Source organism: Larimichthys crocea, chromosome I, assembly GCF_000972845.2.
Source record: "Larimichthys crocea isolate SSNF chromosome I, L_crocea_2.0, whole genome shotgun sequence".
NCBI lineage: Eukaryota > Metazoa > Chordata > Actinopteri > Sciaenidae > Larimichthys > Larimichthys crocea.
Window position 1 is genome coordinate 24,929,066 of NC_040011.1, and position 23,553 is coordinate 24,952,618.

The window sequence follows — 23,553 nt, forward strand, 5'->3', positions numbered from 1 at the left end:
TGATGACAAGGGACAGGTGAATAAATGAAATGAATTATGAGAGGATAAGCCTTTAAAAAAACCCTCAAAGTAGAGAATAATAAAAAACATTTAATTGGCTGATATTATGCACTGCATTTTACGAGTGTTATGTAATAATCAGATCAAAATACTATAAGAATTTGACTGGAGCATCAGTTAAAGCTGTAACATATGTTATTAAAAAAGTAAAGCAGGTCAATATCACTTTAAACTAACCACTGTATCAATATAATAATAACATTTATGTAGCAGAATTAACCCCCTGTCATACTTTATTAACGCCACAGAAGCCCTGACCGTGTAAGTAGGCTGTTTAATGTCTTGTCCTGCACAAACAGCTCCCATTCTCTCCCTCCCCTCTTGGCAGTGGTTCTTCCCGGCAGCACTCAGCATCTCTCCAGCAGCGGACTCAAGGACTTGTGCGACCACCTCGACGCGCAACAGAAGGCTCTCTCACACAATACGGGACCATATAGCGCACAGGGCAACTTTCACTCACATTATTACGCATGGCTCTGGCTTTGCGCAGAAGCGCAACCGCTGTGACACCGTCTTGGAAGAAACTGGTGGGATTGTAAGAAGATAAAAGAAGCTGAAAAAAGACGATTTAAGGATTTTTTTTCAGAGATTAGTAATGGTGTCCAAATGTATGGCAGGATATCCTCGTCTTGCCGTGTAATTATACAGCTGTACGTGTACGTCCGACGCCTTATCTGAAATTCGTATTTGACATAAAAATGGATCTGTGGGGAGTTTATCTGTTTCATCTCATAACTTTGGGTGAGTAGCGTCTTTTTTAAATAAATCCAGAAAATGTTGGAATTATTAGGGGTAAAAAAACATAAAATCCAAATCTGATCAAATAGAAAGAGTTTGTCAGTCGTTCCTATAGTCTTTTGGGTGAGGGTGCCAAGCTGCACATATGAAATCACTGTGTATAAAAAACTTGCATTTTGTAGAATTCAGTGACTTAGTAAGAGTTTAAGAACATGATCTTCGCGTCCTAGACCAGCTGGGCTGTCCGGCATTGTGTGGTGTGCTATGCAAAAAAGGAGCTTTGCATACGCGCAATGTGTGCATGTGTGCGTATGAGCGCGTGTGTTTCTGTGTGTGGGCATATGAAAAGTGTGGATTATTATTTATTTGCTTCCTGTTTATGCATATTTACTCACTGCAGAAAACAATGTCACATGTTCACATTTCATTCTAGCATCACACAATATTTATCATATATTAATATGCAATAGCTTTTCACATTAACACAAAATTATGTCATATATACGTATTGATGTTTTTCTTTTTTTAAAGACTTGCATTATTGTTTCTTCGAGTACACCCTCCAAAAGTGACCATCTTCAGCAGTGCATCAGTCAGTGCAGTGAGTGTCACTGAGCTACCTGCTCTCCATGTAATTGAACCGAGCTGGAATATTGATTTTTGTGGCAACAATCTACAGTCTAGAGAGAGGAGAACTGCGTGTTGTTGCCTCACAGTGTCTCTTTGTCACTATACACAACTGTGTCGATACCAGTCCTGATGCCACAGTGCTAAACTGTAACTAACATCATTATACCCACTGATGGCCATGACACCAGAGATAATGATTCTCATTTTAATTGGGACAAGGTCTCCAGCTCAACAAAGGCAGGAATACGCATCATATCTTACATCTTTATTCATTATTAATATCCTCTCTGAAGGTCTTCATTAGAGGAGGGAGTGGAGTAAGAAATGCTGAATGAAAAAGAAAGCTTTTTGAATCAGCTTTTCTCTCTGTAATGACATTTGGTGGTCACACATTTATTTGCCATGATTTGATTGGTAATGGATCATTAGAAACAGACGGAGACAAAGATGTGCCCCAGTCATGTGCCAGAAAAAAACTCAAGTTTATGTCCTTCTTTTTGCAAGTTGGCATATTTAAATTAAAGTAGCACTAGTTGTAGTTTTTGGTAAGGTGGAGATGCTGATTCGAGACTTGTTAAGCCATCTGCCCAAGTCAATTAGGCAAGACAAAACTGCAAAAGGTCAGAAACTACGGGCTGTTTGGATGACTCAACCCATTTATGTGGCATTCTGGGTAGTTTCTGTGACTTCCAGTGCTTAATATGGTCATAAAACTGAACTCACACATTATCCAGCCCCCCTTACTGCTCCAGATACCTGCAAGCCAACACAGAGGGGATCTTAAAATCACTCCAATTTTCCAGAAAGAGCTTTTGCAGAAAAAGCAGAAGCAGAATTTCTCAGATGGGACATGTGGTGGTTTGGGTTTGGCATTGTTGGATTCTTTCTTGGCTTTGTTGCCGGCCTTTGTTGGGTAAAATCATGTTAAAATAGCGAAGAAGCCCTGAGTACTTATTTTGTGCTCACCATTCACTTTCTTAAACTTAAAACCAGAAAAAGTTCAGTGTTATTTTTCAAAAGAAATGCCAGGAAATTTTTTGGAAGCATCAAATATATTTAGGCATTTTGAGGCCCTGTAAATAATGCAGATGCCTAAATTATAGTACAGTAACATGTAGCATGTGTATAATTTGTCTGTTCAAAATATCTACTTTTTTGGCTCACTGAATACTTTAGGGCTGAAACAATTAGTCAATACATGGATTAGTTAGAAGGAAGGAAAGAAAAATGCTAATATTTATTTTTTCATTGTTCTCAATCTGTATTTACTACTGCTTTTTATGTGTAATATAACTGTGAACTCAACTGTCAACAGTCAACTTGGATAACTAACATTTTAAATTAAAGGACAGCTACAGTTGTGAAATTTACAAAGAAGCACGTTCAATCAGGGTGTCTCAACCCAGATTTTAACACCAAACTTAGTTGATGATGATCAGTTCAGGGTCACAGGTCCTGAAGAAGACATTCATCTAGCAACGGGTCAGTTTATGCATTCAAAGGGGTTGTGGTGTCCAAACTGAATCACTGTTGGCTCCACTGTTATGAAAAATAAAAATGAATCCCAGGCAAGTAGTCGACTGTTCAAGGTTTGATCTTATCAGTGTGATAAATGTGCACCGGGGCTCATTTTGACAGATCCACACGGAGGCTCAAAAATTACATAGAATTAAGCGCAATTGTGCAGTGCAAGTCTTTTTTAGGTTGAATAAGCATTTTCCTGCAGTATTAAGTTGAAATGGTAAAAGGGTTACATCATGACAATTTTATATCAAGGTGTAATTCCAAATTGCAGGAGAAGGTAATTGCATTTGAAATGAATGGGTCAAACTGAGCGTGTAAGTAGTGATCTCTTGTGGCACAAAACTAGAGTTTGCACTTAAAAACAATTAGTACCTAACAAGGATATGCAAACTTATCATATTTTGTCTAATAATTAAATTATTCCTGAATAGGGCCTTTCATAACTTTTTAGTCCGTCTGCAGATTTATTTTACTATATAAGATCTACTATTTTTAACCTCATTCAATCTGAGCTGCAACAGCCACCAGCTTCAGCCTACCATCATGCTATATTTTTTGATTTAATGGTTTTGACATTGTGGGATATGACCTGTGTCTTTAATGGAGACAGATAAGTACTGTCGAGCATGCCATTACCTAGCATATTGGCTGGCCTCTTGAATCGGGATTTGTCATGAATCTCATTTGGAGCAGGTAGCACCCGTGGCGAACATACAGCCCATCACACTCATGCTTTCCTCGTGTGGGACAGATAAGTCAGTCATTGCAATCCCATGTTAGCTGACATTAATGCTATTTGAACACAGAAACCTGATGTTTGACACAACACGTTTGAACCTTAATACTCACTGCTGGTTGGGGTTAAGTACTTGTTCAGTTTCACACACATCACTGAAAAAACAAAGATTAAACCAAATGATTATGCAGCACCTTGTATTATTGTGCATTCTTAATAGGAATGAGGTTTCATTTAAGTGGTTGCAGTGGGGATGCTCTTTATTATGCACAGACTGGTGTAATTTTATGGCATTTTAAACTTTATTTTGTCATCTCATGAAAAGTCAATGCACCAACTGGCTCTCTACAGTCATACAGTCACCTATTTTTGTGAAATCAGGGTTTCATGACACTTTTCTTTTATGGGCCCATTGGTTTCCAAATGAGCTCCAAGAGAGGAATTGATATTTCACTTTATTTTTCAGGAACTGTCATGGAACAAATTATTTAATTTGGTACTGGTTGTAGGGACAATGAAGCCTTCACCCAGACCTCAGCACACTTTATATTTCTGTTTTGTTCACTCAGTATGAAAACTAAGTCAAAATCATTTTTTTAGGCCAGGTTAAATTGAGCATTAGTGCATCTCTACACATTTTCGAATTAATTTCTAGCACAGCCTAGAGAGTATTTTACTCAGTGGTAAGCTTTTCAGCTATATAGGTATACTCTATTTATGACTGTACAAGCAGACAAACAAACAAATATGGAGAATAAACGTTCAAACTACTCTCACTTGCCACTTTATATCAATGAGAATAAACCAAATAATAAAATGAAAGTACAAAGTATAATACAGCACAATTCAGCAACACCACAAATTGCAAAATGACCATAAAGTTGAATCAACACTTCTCTAAAATAGCATAACAAAAGCTAAACATAATAACCTTCATAAAAGTAGAATTTATTGCAGCACTGTTGCATTAGACCATTACTTTCATCTAGGTGTATCCAATAAACAGGTAACATAATGTATAAATGAAATTTAGGATAAGATAAGCTTTTATTGATGTATGACAGAGTAAACTGACAGTGATGTGAGTCAGAAAAAACAGAATATGTTAACAGAATACACCATAATCATATATGATATAGTTTATTAATTATTGTAATTCACAATTCATACATAAATCATAGTTGCATTACATAGATGTGCATGTTATATACAATTTCTGCCATATTCTGTGAATAGAGCACTTTAAATTTACACACTGGAACTTTAAATTTGATTTAAAAAATATTAGGACCAAGATACAATATGTACATAAGTGGTACATTTGAGTTGACAGCTGAAATTTGAATCTACTATGTAATGGAGTCAGGTATCAGACAATATATCTGCCCAGCTGACACAGACTATAAGCTCTAATAACTGTTTTTATCTTAAGTATGAATCTTTACCTTGACTCCTACTTTGCGTAGTTAAACAGCCGAGGGAACAAAGAAAACAGATGCAGTCATGACTTAATGCATCTGTCCTAATGGTACCTTTACTAATAAAAGGACTTATTATATATATCCTCATGAGTCAGTACTGCATCTATTGAGTCTCATGGTCTACAGGAAATAAAACTCTGTAAAGGATATGAGCTTTCCATCTAAACTCCATCAATATATTTGAATAACATTCACTCACTGGCAGAGCTGGGAGTTAAAAGCTTTCGAGACAGAACGACTGTTACACTTTTCCTGTGGGCTGCCACTGGTCTCCAGCCATTGTCAGAGCCCTTAAAATTGCTTTTGTGTTTAATTGGTGAGGTTTTAAAATCTGCTGTCGGGCTGGCACTTTGCCATTCATCTGATGTCCATCAGTCTGATGACTCTGACCTTTAACAGTGACAGTATTTAATTTCTAACATCATCACTTACCTATAATGTTAAATTATAATATCTTCAAACCCTACATAAAGTTTGGACTAAAGGCTGCTCACAGTTGAACAGCCTGAAAGATTGAGGCAAGCAGTCATTGACATTATCAGGGCCAGCTGGGGGTGTGTGTTAAAGAAAAGACTTACCATTGATTAGTCGTGATGAATGTGTTTAAAATAAATGAGTCTGAGTTCAAAGCCCTAATACGTTATTGTAGTTGAGTGTCTCCAGTTATATCACTGTTAACTCATTGCTAAATGTGTTTACATTTTGAGATTTACGTAATTTAAGGCATTCTTTTGGGACAAAATCACCAACAAGTAATTAGGAGACACCAGCACAATGTTACATTCATATTCTTGTCTTAAGAGGCTTAGTGGCTTAGGCTAAATTAGGATAAACCCTAATTTTGAGTTACAATATATGGTAGAAGCAGAAGAAATCTTATTGTCTATCGATTTATATTATCACTTTCCTTTTCTCACGTCCAACAGGCAATTTATTTGCAGAATATAGCAAATATGGATAATAATAGTTTCATCAGCATAATACAATACATTAGAAGGCCAAACAGGAGTGGATCAAAACAATGTTGTATTTCTGCTAAGTTACTGACTGTACCCACTGGCTAGCTGCCTTGCTAACATAACAAACAGATGAAATAAGCATGAGTGACATGGCCGTTGCAAGGGACAAGGTTATATTAAAGTTATATGTATTTCACATATGAGTTAGGGTTATGAGCTGGGACATCCGGAGGGAGCCTGGAGTAGAGCTACTGCTCCTTCACATTTAAAAAAGGAGCCAGCTGAGGTGGTTCCGACATCTGATTAGGATGCCCCCCTGGGCGCCTTCCTTTGGAGGTGTTCCCTATGCAACTGGTAGGAGACATCAGGGCAGACCCAGAACCTGCTGGAGGGACTATAGAGCCCATCTGTCCTGGGAACACCTCGTGGTCCCCCAAGGACATCTGGAACGCCATGCTAAACCTGCTGCCACCACGACCTGACCCAAGACACCTGATGGATTGATGATACATTGCAATTCGTCACCAACAGTTTGGTCAGAGATTCAATTAAAGTGACATCACTTGAGGCGATTTGTCAGATTTCGCACAGTTCTCGTACTACTACTACTACTGTTATTACGATGCCTGTAAATAGAGTTTGATATGTAAGGTGGACACTTGATGTTTAAGATTCCGCAATTGTGCTAATAAAAAGTGTACAATGATAATGTAAGCCATAATATTAAATGACATATTAAGGGGTTTACAAAAATGTGTACACGCTTTATTATAATATAAATGTTATACAAGCACCACTCCTCCTACAGTGTCACATCAGCATCTTCCATTCATTTGCCTTTCAATCTAAATGTGTTTAAACATAAGGAAACACTCAGACACAGTGGCTGGTTTAGAGCAAAACATTTACTTTGTTAGATTAAGTCCTGTCCATGCAACAGCAAACACTGACAAAGGTTTTGGCAAGAAAAGCCCACTGTGGTTTAAGTTGGAGGAACAACCTGACTCATGGTTAGATGGTTTGTTTTCGGAGAAACAACATAACACTTGGTGGTTGTAAATCAATCCTCCCAACTGCACAGTTTGTTTGGTTTGATTTAAATGTTTTCTGTGAACTGCTGAGTAAGCAGTTAGTTTCCCTGCCAGTCTACTAGTTGCAATATTGGATGAAATGTTGTGGGTTTTAGTGAAATAAGGGGCACTGCAAATAGCTATAGAAAGATGACACTGATCAGTTCCTTGGAGATGCTTTAGGATTAACTCAATTTAACATCTGGGGCAGACATGGACATACTATACTATACAGTAAATTCTCAATAACTTGCAGTATCTAATTTCACCCGACCTCTTTTCCTTTGGGTGTCACAACATTACCCTCATGTTATCATGTTTCAGGTCCCAGAGATCTCTGATTTTCTGATAAATGCAAGATGTCCTCTATAACACTGGTAGGTAATGTTCAAAGGTTGGACAAGGAGGAGCCACAAGCTGATGTTATAATGTCACTGAGGTGAATGACAAAAGGATTTAAGTGACAGTGACTTTCACCAAATTGGTTTCCTTTAATCTGCATAACACACTGATGAAAGCTTAGAAACAGAAGGTGAAAATGATATAATACTATGATAAGCAGGGCTCCTGATCATCGTATAAGCTGCAACTCCCTCTCTCCATTAGACTTGTTAGGAAATTCAGAAAATGGCTCTGAGGTTATAGATATACAGTGGCCTCTGAGGGCCAAACAGAGGCTCATTAACTCAGAGTCTGTCGGTGGTTGTCCAGAGAGAGAGACTGTTCCAGACAAGTAGACACAACCCCATTGTGACACAATTTCAAATGGAGGGCTTAAGCTCCACTTCCTACCTTCTTGTTGCATTTCTGGGACACCGCTGAATCTATTTGGGGTGAGTGAAGTTTCATGAAGATAGATGGAAGCAAATCTTAGAAGAGAACATGCGACAAAGGTACAAGGTTTTTCAGTCTCCCCCTCCAGTTAGCTGAGTGTGAAATTAGTATTTTCATTGCACACAAAGCCTACAATATCACCGCTGAATGGACATAAGTTATTTTACTCAGACTTTTTTTATTTTTCTACTCAAGTAACTGTGTGACATCAGCAAGATGAAAACAACACTGCAGTTCTCTAGACTCTCTAGACGTGAGATTCAGACAGCAGGACTAGGACTAGCAGATGTGGGCTTTTTTAATGTGTAAATAGTTTTCTCTCGTATTGAGTCAGTTTAGATTTTTCTAAATATAAGGAGTTTTCAGTTTCCTCTTCGACTTGCTGGCATTAATAAACACAGAGCACCAACAGTGAATTGACTTTTTGGTGAACTGCTCATCTGTTCTGTTTATGCAAAAATAGAAATCACAGTTGTTGATATTTAATACCTTTTCATCTTTTCCAATGTTCCTGTGGTAAAGAGCTACTGTACCATACAGTGGTCAGCTTTTTGGGCAGCCTTGTGCAGCAGTATATCCGTCAGTAGTTGCACTAATTATTGCTTGAATAAAAATGTGAAAATAATATTCCCCATGCTCCTCACACACACACTTCAAAAAAAGTTTATAAATCGACCTCAAAGCCAGAAGAGGAGCTTACACAACGATGCTTGCAAATGATGGATGCAGCAGCCTTGTTTCATTGTGGTCCCAACACAGGTTTTATGACGGGCAGGATGAATGAGCTCACTAACTCAACTTTTTGATATCTGTAGCTATGCATATGTACTATATGCTGTATTATTGCTATTATTTAATTAAAATAAGTGCAGTCTCAAACATTATTGCATTTAATTACTGTTTCATGGTTTGTTTACAAGCAAAGGCAAGTGAATTACACCACAGTTCAGCCAGCAAATGGAATAGTTTCTTATCAGCGTTCCCAGACTGGACCGTATACCAGCTGAGCTATGGCACCAAACAGTTTTTCAATATAATTTATTCTGTATCTTTATGCCTAGGAGGAGCTCTTCAGTTAATCAAATCAGTGAAATCAGTTTTTGTCCTCAGAGTAACCTAAATAAAAAAAGAATGACTGGAAATGCTTGTTTGCCCAATATAAATTTAATTATTGTCTACACCAGGGAATATGAAATACGGGAGATGGCAGGGTGGCAATACATTCGCAACCTAGTGGCAAAGGCCATGTGTCCTCACTCTAAACCATGTTACTTGTACTACGTCCCAATAGTACCGTCGTTATTGCTGTATAGTCTTAAGATCTCATCTCACTGGAAATGAGACAGTCCAACATTGCTTATTATATTCTAATGTGTATTATAGTGAGTATTCCATACAGTTATATACCAAGAAATGCCAGAAGTATCAAAGGTTGACATGAAATGGTTGTTAATTTATGTCTGCATCTAGCAGAGCTCTTTGTGGAAAGAAAGAATGACTGTACGAGCCATATTGAAGCTCTTTGAGGCAATATTAACAATATAAAAAAATATGCCCAAACAAAGTAAACAGGAGAAGTATATTTTAGAATTCAGAAAAATAAACCAACCTCAATTAGTAGTGACTGCAAACTTAGCCAATAAAATATACAATTCAGTGGTCTTTCATTAATATTGATAAGAGCAACATGTTTTTCACAGTACTTCATCAGGCTAAACATCTGTGGTTAGGACAACAAACACTTGTGTTTTTTTCTTTTTCTGACTACGTGTTGATTTTACAGTCGCAGTTCCAAATATGTGGTATACTGGCAAGAAAGCCTGGGTTCAAATCCCGGTCTCTGTCCTTTCTGTGTGGAGTCTGCATGTTCTCCTTTCTCCTCTTCCGTTTCTTCCCACAATCCAAAATCATACAAGACAAGTGAACTGGAAACTAAATTTCCCCCTGGTCTGAATGCAAATATGCTTGCCTGTACTGTATGTGTGCCCTGTGATAACTGCTGACCTATCTACAATGTTTTTTTCTTTAGTGTTTGTTCTGCTTTGATCCACCTCATTGTCACTCAGCATACAAGTGAGTGTGTAGAAAACGGACAGATGGATGACTATTGTCCAAGTGGAATGCTTGTACTTTGTGCATCATGATCCTAAATAACATGAATAAAAGATGTAGATTTACATGAAAAGTAGAGCAATTCCTGGCCTAAATGTCTCAAATATAGTAGACATTTTGAGTAAAGTTGCCCAGAAGTGAACACACTTCAACAAGCTCATGTTTGAAAGTATTTAAACAGGTCTAAGACTCTTGCAGTATTATACCACATGTGGGTTTTGAGGCTTGGGTATTTTTCACTATTTTACAGTGTTTAGCAGAGAAAATTATTTTATAATGTAACAGGTAATTTAACTGATGATGAAAACAATCATTAGTTGTACCCCTGTCCACACAAAATACAATATATAGTATGCTCACTGTAATATCCTACCATGTGTGTCAATGTTGCTGCACTATCAAGTTACCATAGCTGCAGAAATGATTCACAGTGTATGAGAAGTTAGATTTTCTTACAGTCAGTGAATGTGTAGGAGCTTTTGTGAGCACACCTTTTTAATATTAATCACTAGAAGCATCTTTGGATTGACTGTAGACTGGAACGTATGTTATTGCAAAAAGGTTATTCATCTGCTCAGTGAAAAGGACTCCACGGTGCATTTATGAATCTGTACTGCACAACTCAGAGCTTTGGTCTGGATATTCAATGCATTTTGTTCCACCAGGCACCTTGCTGGTAATTAGTCCACTCATGTTGTTTTGTATAACCTTGTAATGAGGAGATGATTGAGGTTGGCCTGAGTGCTGCTCGATTCCTCCAGTGCTCAGGGAAAGGAAATACGCCATTACCAAGGCAGCAGACAGGAACCGGCTGGAGGGCACCTGTCTGTGTGAGCTGCAGTGGATTTACAACATCTGCTCCATGCAGGAAAGGATGCCACCTCTGTTCGCCACTATTTGATTAATTATTTCAGACTTAAGAAGAGGCGCAGCCAACAAATTTTGAGCACCAAAGATCCCCATCTCACTCACTGTGTTTAGTTATACTTGTACAGTATCTCAGAAGTTATTGAATCCTTGTTCAGTTTGTCAGGATCGTTTGGTTTTCTCAACTATTGTTAGAACTTCTTATCTGAATATGAATGATTCTATATTATGAGGGATATTGGCAAGCTTTACTACACGTGTATATGTGGTTGAAAGCCTAAGTGAGCATGTTCGGCGTTCACAACTTTCTCCAACACAGCAGTACTTCACATGTCTCATTAATGGCCAGTGTGTGACGAGATGTTGTCCTTGTTTGTGGAGGCCTTTGACTCTGTCACCACCCCGTAGATCCAAATCCCTTCCCTCTCCATGCCTTGTTAGGGCCTAATTAATTGGATCAAGAGAATGCCACTAAGCATGACAGCTCTCTGTGAGTGATAACTGTGAAACCAGAGCCACATTCCCATAGATATGCCTCTGGAGGAGAATCACTCCACATTAGGTCCATTGACTCTCTGCCACACACATCCTGGGGGACTTAACACTGTTGCTGTGATAAGAAGCAGGAAAGCCACAGTGGGTTTGAAGATATTTTCTGTGGTAGAACAACATGTACAGTATGTGTTAATACATATTAAAGTATAAATAAATGCTTTAGGTTATAATTATTGTTATAATTATTTTCTGCAATAACAATGTTCAGTACCTACCTCTTTATATAGTAGTTTCCACTGACAGAAGGAGAAGATGGATTCAAATTGTCTTCACACACACACAAGGGATTCACAGGAAACAATGCTTCTGTGTAATCCAGTGTAATTTAATCTCATTGATATCAGCCTCACTGTTCATTTTCTTTATTCTGTATCACAGCTATATTAAGTTACTGCTAATGCAAATGAAACATCCCACAGCTGCTTCTTCAGCTGGTGAATCATGGTGTTCAGACAATAAGCTGCTCAATAAACCATATTTGCTGTTACCATGGTGTCACCAAATCAACCAGTACTAAAAATCTCAATGATTACAACTTTAAAGCTGTGTGAAATTACTTCATATGATTTTTGTTGACTGCTAAAATGTTCATCAGAGCTAAAGGGAACTACAGAGTTGGGAGATATTACTGTGGATTCTGTGGAATGGACAGAAGGTTAATACATACTGTGTGATGGCAGAATAAGCCAAGTGTAGAAAAATAGGACCCCTTTGCTTACCAATTTAGAAATAGTTTATATTATCTCATGCATGTCTGTCTCTCTGGCCAAATGACATGCTCAATAATGGTGCAAACAATTCCCAGTAGAAGACAGAAAAGCCCAGAAATCTCAGATTTAAGTTTTTTGGCACCATTGTTATTGCTTTTGGGATGTTGAGCCATTGCCCCATTGCTTTATATCTCTTACAGCATCATATGTTTAACCTATGGAAGAGAAAGGGCACGTTTGAGCCAACCCGAGGGGGAGGGAGGAAAAAGGAATGGGTTTGCAGAACATGCTGCTGATTACCTGCCTCAGTACTTTCATACATGTCCTTCGAACCTGGGAGGAACACCTGTTTGGGGTTACAGAAACAACATATGGTGGTGCTGTGCAAAACAAAAGGTCATGTAAAAGCTGATGTTGCTTTCTTCAAGTCATTACAAGGCCACAAGGCTTTTGAGGAGAGAGAGAGAAACAAAAAATAAAGGTCGTTCCAGGATTAATATCCCGTTCCAAGTATCTCTTGAATGCTGTTGGAAAGGTTATGCAGAGGGACAAGACACAGGATTACACACTGAGCTTCATGGACCAATTACAATCAGAAGCTTGTCCACGGCATATGTGTAAAGTCTCTTGACAAAACTAATTTGAACATATTGTTTTATGGTATTTCATCTAATGAAATTATAACAGAGCAACCTTTGGGGAAATAACCACTGTAGTCAGCTTGACATTTCCAAGTGAGAATATTTAAATTTATAAAAACTCCTACTTACTATTCTCAGGTCATGTACATCGTGTGCTTTATTTCTCCTGTGGATATTCTTTGGTCACTCAATCACATTAATGTGCATATACATTCATTTTTAAACCCATTCACACACCAGGAATCCTTGAACAGGCTGTTGGGGAGTGACAAACATTGCATTCATTATGAGCTGGCCTCGACAGTCTTGGTATTCAGGGACAAAGGGAAATTAAAGAAAGCAATCCATGTGATTATCATACAAATGGTAATGTTGCACATAAAATTAAATTATGTAACATACTGTTGTACATAGTACTGTAGTAAAATAGTTCCATAAGTCCCAAGTACAATTGAAATATTGCATACTAAATACAATACACTGTAATGGAAAACAAGAGATAGAAATTCATCTTAATTTCTTTTTCTTTCTTCCTTTCTTCTTCTCCATCATTGTTCCTCGCAGTCATTTAAAGCCCTTTCAAACAGGTGACACACATGCAATGTGGTCTCATTAATGTGTGTTGAACCCACTCATATAAAGCAGCTGTCACAAGTTAATCTCTGGTTGCCATGGTTAGCAGTGGCACTACCAGAGTACTGGTAGTTGTTTCACCTCTTTCTTTCTTTCACATTCATGGAACCCTGATTTCCCTTTCACCCACACATTAATGTTTTCAATTTGTCTCCGTTTCTCTCTCTTTTGTTCATTATTTCTCTTTTACTCCAGCAGTTGGCTAAATGGCATTTAAATGTGGATATCATCAAATTAATTCCCCTCCCTGATAGAAAAGCCAGCTCACCGAAGCAAAATCCGAGTCATGTGTCTCCAAGGCTACTCAACACAGAAACACAAAACAGCCCCCCAGATGATGTATATTCTAATGTTATGGACACTATTTCAACTTTGTTTCTGTTTGGCATGGAAGATGACTCTAAATACCCACGAGCCTCAACTGTTTTTATTCAGAGATGAAAATTGTGCAGTGGAGTGAATTCTAAATGCTTCTTTGCTGCAGTTAGTAACAAAACACTGGTTGCCAAATTAATCCAAAATTGACCCAGAGTATAAAGCTGAATTAATCTGTGTTGTATATTGTGTCAGTTATGCCTGCTGTAAGCAACATAAATTGCTCACTAGTAGTTTTTAGCCATCTCATATTACACTTTTATGGACACACGCTTGTGCTTTTGACATTTTAGCAGCTATTTGCAAACATAGTTGTTCAGCACTTTTTTTGCTTTTTAGTTTCATACTCATCCAAGCCTTGATGTGCTCTAACTGGGAGTCCCGTAATATTGTCTAAAGAGAAAATGAATGGGACTTTTACTTCTGGAAACTGGGGGGGCCTGAAATCACTCCTCCAACAGCCCGTGTTAGTCTGAGTAGAGTATAAGAGAGCAGGAAACTTTACAATTATGACCACAGCTGCAAAATGTATCAGTCAGTTGTGATGTGATATGGCTGTGATGAGGAGATATTTGTCATAAAAGCCGTTCTTGGTACAACCACTTAGAGGAGGATTCTGTGCAATCTATAAAATACTGCATGAACAAATGGAGTATAACACATTAGGCTAAAAACACCTTTTTGTTGAAATGTTGTAGGCTGCATTACTTCTCTCTGTAAGCTGCACAGTGAAGTTTTAGGAAAAAAAAAAAAGTTTGATTAGTCGACCGCTATGATGCCAAAAACTCGGGGCGGATGCTTGGATGAAAGCAGCTGGAATGAAGCGGGAATTACAGCACCCGTCATGTACTTGTCATGGCTGGAGGTTTTGCAGAACTTGTCAAATTAATTGTGTCATTCTGGAAATACACAGCTTGTTAGTCTGCCTTTGAACGTTTGTAGAGTCTTTACCATTACCTTTAAAGAAACACAGCAAATGTGTTTAATGAAGTCTCTTATTCAATTATACTTTAGCTTCAGTCATGTTTGTCCCTGCAAGCTATAATACAGGCAGTCTGTTCAACTGAGTAACTATGAATTTCAGAGCTGAAATTAATTAAGACATTGTTATGGTTTATTGCCAGTGGAAGTTAAATTGAAGTGACTGAAAAAGAAAATTGTAATCATTTCATGCACAGTATTGCTTTTGTTCTACACACTGCGAGAGAAATGTCTAATGGGTTTTTGTCTGAAAAATGGAAAACTATTCACAACAAACTGTGAACAGAGAATGAAGCTGTAGAGCTTGATGCCACAAACAATACCCACCAGAAGACTTTATATTTTTTAACACACATTGAATTATAACACATGTTGTTCAATTAACATGCACATAATTATTAATTATCAGATAGATTAGCAGTGACTCACAGCTTCTCTACAGCCATATACAGATACATGCTATGTTGTGAATCACTCCTTTGACATACTAATGAGGACCCACTTGTCATCCTATACTGTGTGTATTCCTGGTGTTTATTAAAGACTTTGCACTTTGGCACTTTAGCATCTGACTGTAAATTTTCTTTATCACGAACAGTGTTGTAAGCATGACTGACAGCTCTGAAGATGACAAATAGGTGCCCAGGTTTTATATTCTTGGGGGAATGACTTTCACACATCCTTTGCGATCATATTCAGAAGTCTAACACTGACAAACAGCTTTGATGTGACACACACTGGAGAAAGAGTTAAAGAGGTGTTTACAAGAATTTGCTTTTTTAGCTGTAGCCAGTGTGAGACGCACAACTTTATACTTCAGCCTGTGTTGACTGAGGGCTTATGCTACTTTTGATCTCTGGGCCATGCCGTTTTTCAGAGTGCCTGATGCCTCTTGTGACCTTTCATCTGAGGCTTTAAAATGATGAACCACAAAGAAGTTGCACAACTGAGCTACTGCGGATCACTGTTGTAGTCCCACGGGTCCTGTGTGATTGACTGAGCCCTCTGCTCTGGAGTCTACCTTAATAGGATAACATCTGGTCATGCTGACCCACATTTCACTTTTTGTCGTCTTAATGTTGGCTCTGGGTAAATGATAATTTCTCTGCGCCTGATGTACTTTTAAAGTGCTTTTAGTATGAAGACACCAATTACAGATCAGGGGAGGCAAATGTAGACACAAAATCAAACTGAGATCTAAGGCAGGGGTGGCTTTGTAAAGGCCATGCAACACATTTAATCGATTTACAGCTAAAACTGTGAGTGTATACAGTTGTTTTACATCACCAGCATAGTGTGCATCTGGGCCCATAAAACTGAAAAAGACAGAAAAAGCCTCTAGATTTATTACCTTAAAACCACAAGACGATATGGAAATTGCCATGTTGCAACTCTTTATCGCAATGGAGGCAATCAGCTGAAAAGCCCTATCTCAAGATTCATGTGTGAGCTCCTCTCACTGCGGCTGTTTCTGCTTTTTTACAACACAACAGGCGAATCTCAAGGACTGGGGGCATGCTGGGAGTCTGAGCAGCACAGGAGGCTCTGCTGTTAAAGAGGATCATCAGTGAAAGTGCCCATCAATCATTGAATTGGAATGTTTGGCCCTTCCCCCTTCCTGTAATGACTCTTGAGTGACAGCCACAGCTGGCAGGTATTATGGCCTTGCCACAACATCAGACCCAACAGAAGGTTAACACTTAATCGCTTTGTTAAGGCAGCACTGCTACTGTTACGTAAATATTTCCTTCTCATTTGTCTAAGTGCTGGCCAAAGGCCAGCTCTCATACTGTTGTTCCTTTGTTTGCCCATTTTGTCTTCAATCAATTTTTCAGGAGTTCATCTCCTTCAAAAGTGTGCATGTAGTTGTGGTTTATGCATTTAAGTGATTTTCTCAAGTTAAAATTGTGTTGACATTCACAAGAAGTTGTAAGCAGTGTTGTGATATATATATCTTTTTGTAATTTTGCAGGAATTTACAGTACCAGTCCAAGTTTGGACACACTTTTTCCATTTACTTGAAGCAAATTCAATGTCCAAACATTTTATTGGTACTGTAAGTGAAAAGTGACTGCTTTTACAGCTGCTTTGAGACCTCATCAGTTTGTGATAAGCAAGAGCAGTGGTTTTTCTAGATCAGAAAATGACTCACTAGCCACAAGCCTCCCCTCTCTCTCAAAATGTGAACATCCAACTCATAGGAGACAGTTTTGAGATCCAAACCTGTAACATTGCCATATTCAAGCATGCGACTGGCAAAGCAAAAAAGCGAGGAAAAAAACACAGCACACTTACAGAACAGTAGATAATAGGGCTTGTCCATTTGTGCCTTTGGAATCACAGTCAAAGTCAATGGGCCAAAGGACCCGAGCATGCCCGACCCACCTCCAAACAAGTTACATCAGATGGGCTTTCTCTTGATACGTCCAATGATACGTTTCCCCTTTCTCTTTTAGATCCATTTCATTATCCTTACTCTGTTTTTCAAACATTCAGCTATTGATATCAAGCCAATTCGCCTGAAAATCCATGGTGATAAGTAGCTCGCTACCAACAACTGTTGCATAGTGCAATTGTAAACAGCGCATAGAGATGCAAATCCCTGCTGTGTTTGGCTGTCGCACTGAGTCAAGCCAATCCCGTGAAAAGAGCTACAAGAGGAGTGGGGCTCAGTGACCATGAATGAAGACACAGTAGGACACAGTAGGACACAGTAGTCACCATGAAAATTATGAGATTAAAAGCATTGCTAACAAGGTTGGTGCCTGTTTATGACACATTCTGATCTTATTATAGAAGCAAGATATGATTGGCAACCAGCTCGCAGTGAATCAAGATTAGTATTTACATTGCATTCTGTACTCTCCATTTCAGAAAACCCATCATTTGTATGCCCTGCTTGGCTGGCGCGAGTCCTGCTCAGTGCTGCAGACAGCCAGCACTTTAACACTGAGAGCAAAGCATGACGTGTCACGCTCTCGCCCTCTCCAAGCAAAAGACGATATGCTGATAAGTTAATTGCAACCATTAGATACCAATAGTCGATGCGCTCATAATGTCACCATTTCCAAGTGAAGATAAAGCAGTCTTTGTTGTGTGACATTGACACTGAACTTGACAAGCGTTTACACTGACGTACAAGTTGGTACGCACACACACACACACACACACACCCCTCGCCCTCGCCCTCGCCCACGCCCCCACACACACACACACACACACACACACACACACACACACCCCTCGCCCTCGCCCACGCCCACACACACACACACACAGAACTTCAGTCTTACTCCAAAATAATCACAACTTTTATTTCACACATCTGAGGAAATGTATTTCAGTCTGTTCTAAGGAGAAATCCTTTCATAATTTTCTTTCGTAATGACAGTATCATTCTGCATTTCCTCCCTCCATAAAATTGTTAGAAGCCTGGTTTGATTATGATTTAAATATAGTCTCTCAAACTAATCAGTGAGGTGTCAGACGCACCTTAACTGGATGACTTTTAAACTAATATACTTGAAGATCTCTCCAGTAATAACATCTTTCAACCAAAGAAAACTCAACCTTGTTGACCACTTAAAGCTTATTTTCATTTCTCTTCCAAATCCAGAATATTGTTGGTGTGAACTGAACATATTGAGCTGCCTAAATCGGACAATGCATTATTTCCCTACATTTTGGAGTTCAGTCCACAACAAGCCACAATTTTACACAGCGGATATGAGCTTTTGGATAGATCTAAAAAAAATAAAATGCCCCACATTTTTGTGTAAACAACAAAACCAGAGCTTTTGGGAATCATATCTTTTGAGATTAGGGCTGTGTGGTTGAAATGTGGACATCTTTATAAACTCTAGCCCTCTTTTGATTTACTCATCTTTTAACAATCAAACTGTAATGAAATTACGGTGGCTGCAAGATGAGCAAAAAATGCAAAATGGCCAATCTAAACATAGTGATTACTTTTTTCAGGTGATTATACAAACAGTTACACATACATATGAGCACACACACTGGACTTGTACATTGTGTTTAATTAAAAAATAGTTATTATATGAGATATAAAAATTTGGATGTTTTTGTATTGTTTGTTTTAGTGTGGCATATTTTATAAAAAAATAACCCTTAACGCTTCTCAGATTTAACCAGCTTGTGTGGCTGTATTCTCACATAACCAGGAAGACCTGTGTGCAGAAACTGTTAATATTATTTGTCCAGTCTCCTCAACCTCCAGAGATGATCTTAACTGTGGCCACTTGATATCAGTGTAACTGCTTATCCTACTGCCTCTGTGTGTCTTCAGTGGAAAGAGTGAATTGTTTACTGTCAGTGTTGAGATCTGCTACCTTACAGCTCCAACAAAATGACTGTGACAGCATGTGGTCACTGTTCCAGGTAGAACATTGTCTGCAACTAATTATGGATCACCAGTGGAGTGAGCCTTTGTCCTGTAGTCTTTCTTATGGCTCAGTGGGAACAAAACAGGCTGTGGATTTGTAGGTTGCCTGTGTGTGTGTGTCTGTATGTCAGCAGGTGGGTGTTGATGTGCTGGTGTGAATTTTGGCTCCAATGATGTCGGATGAGGATGTTAGTTTTGCTGAGGTGATGTTCTTCTGTCTTTCTTTTCCTAATAAGTCATTCTGATCAGAGGCAGCACTCCTAATTTAATTGTGTATGTTCAATGAAATAAAGGCTTCTGTGTATGGCTGTAGGTATTTATAGCATACATTATGTTAATTCATCACATGTGCACCTGTAAATGGTCTGAAGCTCATCATCAGACAATAAATAGATGTTTTTGGTAATAATGATTTAGTTCATAGCACTCATGTCACGCACTCAGCACTCAAATGAGTTCACAAAGTACCTCACAAGAAATGCAGGAAAATAAAATGATGTGATAATGAAAAAGACTTCAATATCACACACAGTAAAAACAATAAAGCTGAGCCACAGAAACAATTTCAAGTTTACAAATGAAACTTTACAGGTGAAACAACCATGTTGCATATTATATTCAGTCTCTCACTCTCACATTTTTTCATTTACACTTTCGGTGCTCACAGTCTGATCTATATATACTATATGCACAGGTGGAAGTCTGCTCTTTAAAGTATGCACAGTTTTCTTAATGTCACGTTGTGTTCTTTCTTTTTTTAGCTGTGGCCCTAAAAGCCGTAATGTCGGTCCACTTGGTTGTCTTATTATATTGTTATTATTTTATTGCATATAATTCATTTCCCTCTCAGGATGAACTGTAATAACTTTTATGATACCCAGATTTTTCATCTATCCCCAACATCATTCAATTTGTCCAATACTTTGTTTTGTTTTTTGAACAAAAACCGGCAAAACTAATGACATCAGCCTTATCTGAAACTGTGTCCAGTACTGGACAAAGACCACGGTGCACATTATACCTAAACATCAGCATGATTCCCAATAAACCCCGTAGCCATGCTAGTTCTTTAAGTAGTGAGAAAAACATTGCAAATAGAGATTCGGTTATGAAAAATTCACTAAACGTCACTTGCATTTTTGTTCTGAATCTACATTGCTACCCTGTGAGAATGAGCACACTTCATCCTGACAGTGATATGATCTCATGTGACTTTAACTGTACGTCGCTGCCTGAGTCCTGTCAACATTGTTGCTGATAGAGGTTGATTGATGTCATAAATTACTTAATGCTCCTTTAAATCCCAAACCTCTTATCTCCCTGTGCACACGTGTTCTCATTCCTGGACTAAAACTGATTCTCAGAAGAATAGTACAACAAGAACACACACACACACACACACACACACACACACACACCCCCCCACACACACACACACACAAGCTGTTACTAGTCAGCCTGTGCTCCGAACAAACTTTAATATTACAAGACCTTTGCAGCTGTGCCAGTCACTCTTACAGCATCCAGCCTTCGGATCAAACTGACACGGGTGCTCACTCGAGGCAGTGATTTGAGTCATGAATAACAACCACCATCTTCACTGCGCTCAGATATAATCTTTTGTTTACAATTCCCTCCCTTCACACAGTAGCCCCCTTGCATTATGGGATCAAGTTGTATGTTTTCTGTTTGTTTCAAATTGCACAGAGGAAATGTGAAATTTCATACTGTATGTGGACAGAAAAAAAAAACATGAGTGACATGCATGTTAGAAAAGAAAACATGCCTGTGTTACTACTACATGCTCAGAACACGGCAACAATGTGTAGTAATGCAGAGGGATTATTAACAAGCATATTTGTCAATGTACGTGCCTTGGGGGAGAGACAAGCACATGCAGCATAATTAAAAGGAGACGCCTGACACTGGGTTTATTATCAATTCATTACAGTGGATCTAGAGTAGCAGACACAAGCAAAACTGTTTTTTTTTAGGTGTTAAGTGCCTGGTAATCTTGGTCACTCAAATGCCCTTGCAGTATTTGAGATTGGGAAAGCAGTGTGAGTTTAGGCTCTGCTTCCTACAAAAAACAGGAGGACCATCTCCTTTCCGGCCGACAATCCTCTGAGGGAAAGGATCGATTAAAGACAGGGTGGTGTTGGTGGAGGATGGTAGATGGTTATCAGGGGACTAAATGGTTTCTGTTCAGGACTTGATGCTATCTTAGAGACCTGAGAGGAATACAGGTTTTCACTGTTTTAACAGACCTCTGTCACTCACACTCACATTAGATAATTGTGTGTATGTGTGAATCAGTGTTCTCTATATTTAATTTAGCCTTTGAATGAAAGTTTTGATCCTGTTATTAATATTTAAGTCCTGGTTGTTTTGGTGACACACTTGGTGTACTACTGGTGGTAACTCGAGGTGCATTCAATACGACAGCAAACACTACTTGTTGGACAGCAATAAAGAAATCTGATTTCATGCTGCACACTGCATGACAACTTTTTTGGTTACCTCACTGAAGAGTTGGAGGTGTGTAGCCTGTCACCTGCAGCTCTTGATTTAACAGCTCCATGCAATAGAGGTAAACCATAAATACTTGAGAGTATCTAGTACCTAGAATGTGTAACTCTTGTTACAAAATTCTTGAATGACACTTAATCATCAGTAAGACTCCACTGTTGTCTTTAAATAATGAATTTAATTTTAGGATGGATTCACTGGAATTGCATTAAACTCCCTGCCTGATTTAAGCAGCCATAGACGATCTATTCCATTTGGTTCAAACTCGACATTTCACTGATGCATGTCATGAGGTGATCACTGGTTGCTGCCGATCATCAAACCAATCAATAACACAAACTTTCACTTAAGATCCTTCATGCTACTGCTGAGCTGTTTACTTCCTATCTGCTATTCGCCATTCCTCAATCACCAGAGCTTTCTCGGTTCCTGTTTCTTACTACCTGCTTTTAAGGCATTGTCTTCCCTTGTTCCTTAGGTTCAGTATGTATGTGGGTCTGCTTGTGTATGATATTCAAGGTCACAGGTTTCTGAGAGAACAACAGAAAACAATTTCCCTACGGGGATTAATAAAGTACTTCTGATTCTGATTCAGAGACACAGCTTCTTATCCGGTCAATGCCAACACAATCCTTTAATGTATACTTTAAACTGGACTGGACTGTTGTTCCTGAGATTGTTTGCTAATGTGACAACTGTGTTTGTCTGAAGTTATGAGTAAATAATTTATTTGGCAATCTTACAGGCAGCATTTCCTCTCAGTAAAAGCTGAAAATAGTCCATGTTGGAAAAGCATCAACTGAATGGATGATTTTTTTTAAAGAAACTAAAAAATGTTGTAAAATACAAACGTTACCTAGTGTATTAAAGTGTGAATGCTTCTCTATTCCAAACTCTGAAGCTAAATTACTGTGCTTTTCTAGATCTTCATGCATGATTTATTTGATGTTTTTCGAAGAGTGTGAGTGGAGCTGACATGGCTTTATTTTTGTTGCTTCATTTTGCCAAATTCAATCTTCCATGCTTTGATGTCAGAAATTGCTAATTTGATGCTATGAAAGCAAATCATGTTGTCTTATTCCAAGTACCAGACAGCAATCATTTATAAGAGAAATATACAGGCTCTGTCTTTATCATCTTTGCAAAGATACAGATGGAGCCTCTAAAGTCTCAAAAAAGGTACACAATATCCATATCTCAAGAGCACAAGAAATTAAAGTAGTAATTAAAAAAATACCTTTTGGGGACTTTAGAGGCTTTGTATGATAAATAATAATTTATATTCACTTAATAACTTCAAAGTTCAGCTCCTAGGAATTATTACTGATAAAACTGCAAACAATGTATATATAGGACGCATAAGGGCCTATATTACTTTCAGAATATAATGAACTTTTATCTCATGAGCAAAGTGCTATGCTTAAGTAGCTCAATGAGACCAGGAGAAGATCAATAAAGAATAAGAGCAAATTTAATATTCACTTGAATGTTATTAAAGTGTGGCACTTCTTACTCTTTACATTTTAATGACTTTTGGTGGTTGTCTCGCCTGCCGAAAATCTCTTTCCTTTGGCTCAACTTAATATTTCAAAATAATACATATACATACATATATATATATAGAAATATGACGTTTCTGAAGAAAGAAACTCTTTTAGAGTTTATATTGCTCGATGAGCAGAAAAGGTAGAAGTGGCAAAGGCAGAATAAATT

The 23,553-nt window shown here is 38.3% G+C and overlaps 1 protein-coding gene across 1 annotated transcript in view; it reads left to right on the plus strand.

Annotated features, from left to right (window-relative positions):
• Positions 1 to 328: 328 nt before the first annotated feature.
• Positions 329 to 23,553, plus strand: part of gfra4b (GDNF family receptor alpha 4b) — a 35,142-nt gene continuing 11,917 nt past the window's right edge. The window contains exon 1 of the mRNA XM_010742119.3: positions 329 to 801. Coding sequence (XP_010740421.2) covers positions 759 to 801 — 43 coding nt within the window. The 5' untranslated portion in view covers positions 329 to 758. The remainder of the gene's footprint in view (positions 802 to 23,553) is intronic.